Raw genomic sequence first — 3,140 nt, forward strand, 5'->3', positions numbered from 1 at the left:
CGATCAGCTGCCTCCCGTATGTGCCCTGACCAGGAATCAATCCAGGACCGGAAAGACGCTCCAACCAGCTGAGCCCCCACTCGCCAGGGAGAAGGGACACATTTAGAAAGCACAGTAATTTCCCAGTTCACAAAGAAGCTGTTTGCTGAAAGTCCATTTATATGTTATTTGAGAACTAGGATTACATTTTCTTAAAAGTAAGAGCTAAAATTAGAAAATTCTTAGGGGAAAACCCCGGAAGTCAGATGGCCAGGCTAGTATTGCAAAAGCTGGCTAACCCATAGTCCAGCTGAACTACACAAATATTTTCCACTGATTCAGGGCAAATACATAAAGCAAACAGCTTTATTAAAGTGGACTTTGTGGGCTCTGGGGGAACATAGCCGCTGTCTAGGGGATGGTTTGTGCAGGAAGACGAGCCCTCGGGCAAGCTCACGGGAAAAGCCCACAGTGGGCCCGCTCCCCCAAGCAAAGGCCCAGCTTCGAGTCCTGAATCAGACGCAGTTGGGACGTGCGGACATGCCCCAGCGCCCCCTCGAATGCATCCAAGGCAAACACTAGATTGCAAACCCTCTTCCTTTTCCTTCTCATTCACCAAATGCATTGAGTTTAATGCACGGAGTGGAGCTGGCAGATTTCCTCTTACCCGGGCACAGGGTGTGAGAATGGCCTGTTCTCCTGGCACTGGGCCTCCTGCTGGCCGGCGAGGAGCCAGCCTTTAGGCTGCAGGCAGCCCGACGGGGCCCTGCCAGACGGGCCTCCTTTCTCAGGCCTGGCTGCCGGCGCCCTTTCCCACGTGCATAAAGCCCCATTCATCTGGAACGCCCTCCCAACGCTGAATGAATGCAAACGGGAGGGCGAGGGCCGGGGCACTTGGCGGCGATCCTTTCCTGCCTCCTCAGCACCAAGCCAGCAGTAACTTCTGCAATAAGCTCCCGATTGTGTCCCCCCGACAGAGGCCGGCTCTCACACACCAACGCGAACTTCCTTAGTAAAACCGGTTACTATTCAGGGCGACGCGACATTCATAGCCATTCAGTTTTAGGTGAGTGTTAAGTAAACGGCCACCACATGTAATGCCAAGTGTTGGAAGGTGACAAGTGCCTCCCACGGGACTCTACAAATGATTTCAGAACACTTCCCCTTTTTACCCCGGGACTCTTTTTTTTTTTTTAAATATATTTTATTGATTTTTTACAGAGAGGAAGGGAGAGGGATAGAGAGTTAGAAACATCGATGAGAGAGAAACATCGATCAGCTGCCTCTCCATGTGAAAATAGCCTTTCCGAGCAATCCAATCACAGGGTCTGAGGACTGAGTGTGCAGGAGCCTGCAGCCTGGCCGGCCTGGGAGAGCACCTCCTCGAACTCCTCACTCGACAGAGGATGGACCTGGCCCAGAAAGCAGGCAGGGCCTGTCCATGGGCAGGGAAAGGCTGGCCTCCAGCTGGAGTCCCAGCGTTTCACCGTATTCTCTCTACGCATCTCACCCACACGCACCCACAATACGAGGCGAGGTAACCTGTGTGTTCCCAAAGGAACATTTCCAGGTATTTTACCGAATACACGTGCAGCGTGGAAAGCCTGGCAAAACACACCCACAACCCCATCTTGCAGAGAAACCACTGTTAAATGTGGTGGGTTTCACTGTTTTCTTCTCTAAATAGCTATGTATTTGCATTTGCACACGGGTGTGTGCAGCTCACCTTTCCACTGAGCACAGTATTTCTTGTTTTATCTTATTATTTAAAAAAAATATATATTCATTATTGATTTCAGAGAGGAAGGGAGAGGGAGAGAGAAACATCAATGATGAGAGAGAATCATTGATCGGCTGCCTCCTGCACACCCCCTACTGGGGATGGAGCCCACAATCTGGGCATGTGCCCTTGATGGGAATTGAACCCGGGACCCTTCAGACCGCGGCTCTAGCCACTGAGCACCCAGCCAGGGCGCAGGTGTAAGTCTATTACTGTTTTGGAAACATCTTTAAGACACGGCGTGGAGGAGAGGGCCACTGAGGGAGCTTGTTAAGCAGACTCATCCGTGGGTCCCCAGGGATGGGGTCACCTCTGGCAATGGTCTTCTCCTGGTCCTGGTGCAGGAGAGGGAGCCGCCTGCCTCAGGACATGCACACCTGCTCCTTGTCAGAAAGGAGGGGGGTAGCGGTTCCTCCTCCATCTGCTGCCGCTTGATCACCTTCAGCTCAAAGTGACCCTCCCACCACAGTGGCCCGTTCTGAGTGGCCATCCCAGACCCTGGGAACCGGCTCGGGCGGGCAGCCTGCACTCGCATGCCTCGGGTGAGCAGACTATTCCATATCCACACCACACCTCCCACCTGCGCCCCCCATCTGGCATTAAATGGGTGTTAGGATTAGATGCTCCAGCGTCACATCCAGCCCACAGGGCACCATATTACTCACTTCCGGGGTCTGTGCCGCTGAATTCCACAGAGCGGGTCTCTGAAGAAACACCACCTGCTTTGTAGCCAAATTCCCTTCGCTGCAAATTAGAACAACAGCGTTAGTCCTTGTGGAGTAGTAATTCTTTTTTTTTAACTGTAAGAGAACATTTATTTGGTTAATCGCAGAGGTATAAAAAGCAATTCCTGGAAGATGAGTTTAGGAAACAAGTTGCTCAAGAGGTTGACGGTTCGATTCCTGGTCAGGGCACATGCCTGGGTTGTGGGCTTGATCCCCAGGAGGGGATGTGCAGGAGGCAGCCGATGGATGATGTTTCTCTCTCATTGATGTTTCTCTCTCTATCCTCTCCCTTCCTCTCTCTCTAAAAATCAATGGGACAATATCCTGGGGTGAGGATTAACAAAACAAAACTGAATGTGGTCATGACAAAAGAAAACGTGAATGTTGAAAACTTGTAACCTCACATGCTAACATCACTATTTTCATCTCCATGTCCCCTTCTAGTCCTTATCACATATGTGCTTCTGTGTGTCTGTAACCGTCACATATTTGCATTTCCGTTCTATGCTCTTCAGGTAACACCCTTTCCTTGTTTGCGCACTGTGATCAGATTCTTAGTCGCTGCATAGCGTCTCAAAGACTTAAGATACCGAAATGTACTATCTTTTAAAAAAAATTTTTTTAAATATATATATTTGCCGAAACCGGTTTGGCTC

At 50.4% G+C, this 3,140-nt stretch overlaps 1 protein-coding gene across 1 annotated transcript in view; it reads right to left on the reverse strand.

Moving 5' to 3' along the window:
- The window catches only part of RFTN2 (raftlin family member 2), a 41,492-nt gene that overhangs the window by 2,180 nt on the left and 36,172 nt on the right, over nt 1-3,140 (reverse strand). Inside the window, exon 8 of the mRNA XM_006767086.2 lies at nt 2,425-2,503. Coding sequence (XP_006767149.1) covers nt 2,425-2,503 — 79 coding nt within the window. The remainder of the gene's footprint in view (nt 1-2,424; nt 2,504-3,140) is intronic.

The sequence above is a fragment of the Myotis davidii genome, unplaced genomic scaffold, assembly GCF_000327345.1.
Source record: "Myotis davidii unplaced genomic scaffold, ASM32734v1 scaffold221, whole genome shotgun sequence".
NCBI classification, from domain to species: Eukaryota; Metazoa; Chordata; class Mammalia; order Chiroptera; family Vespertilionidae; genus Myotis; species Myotis davidii.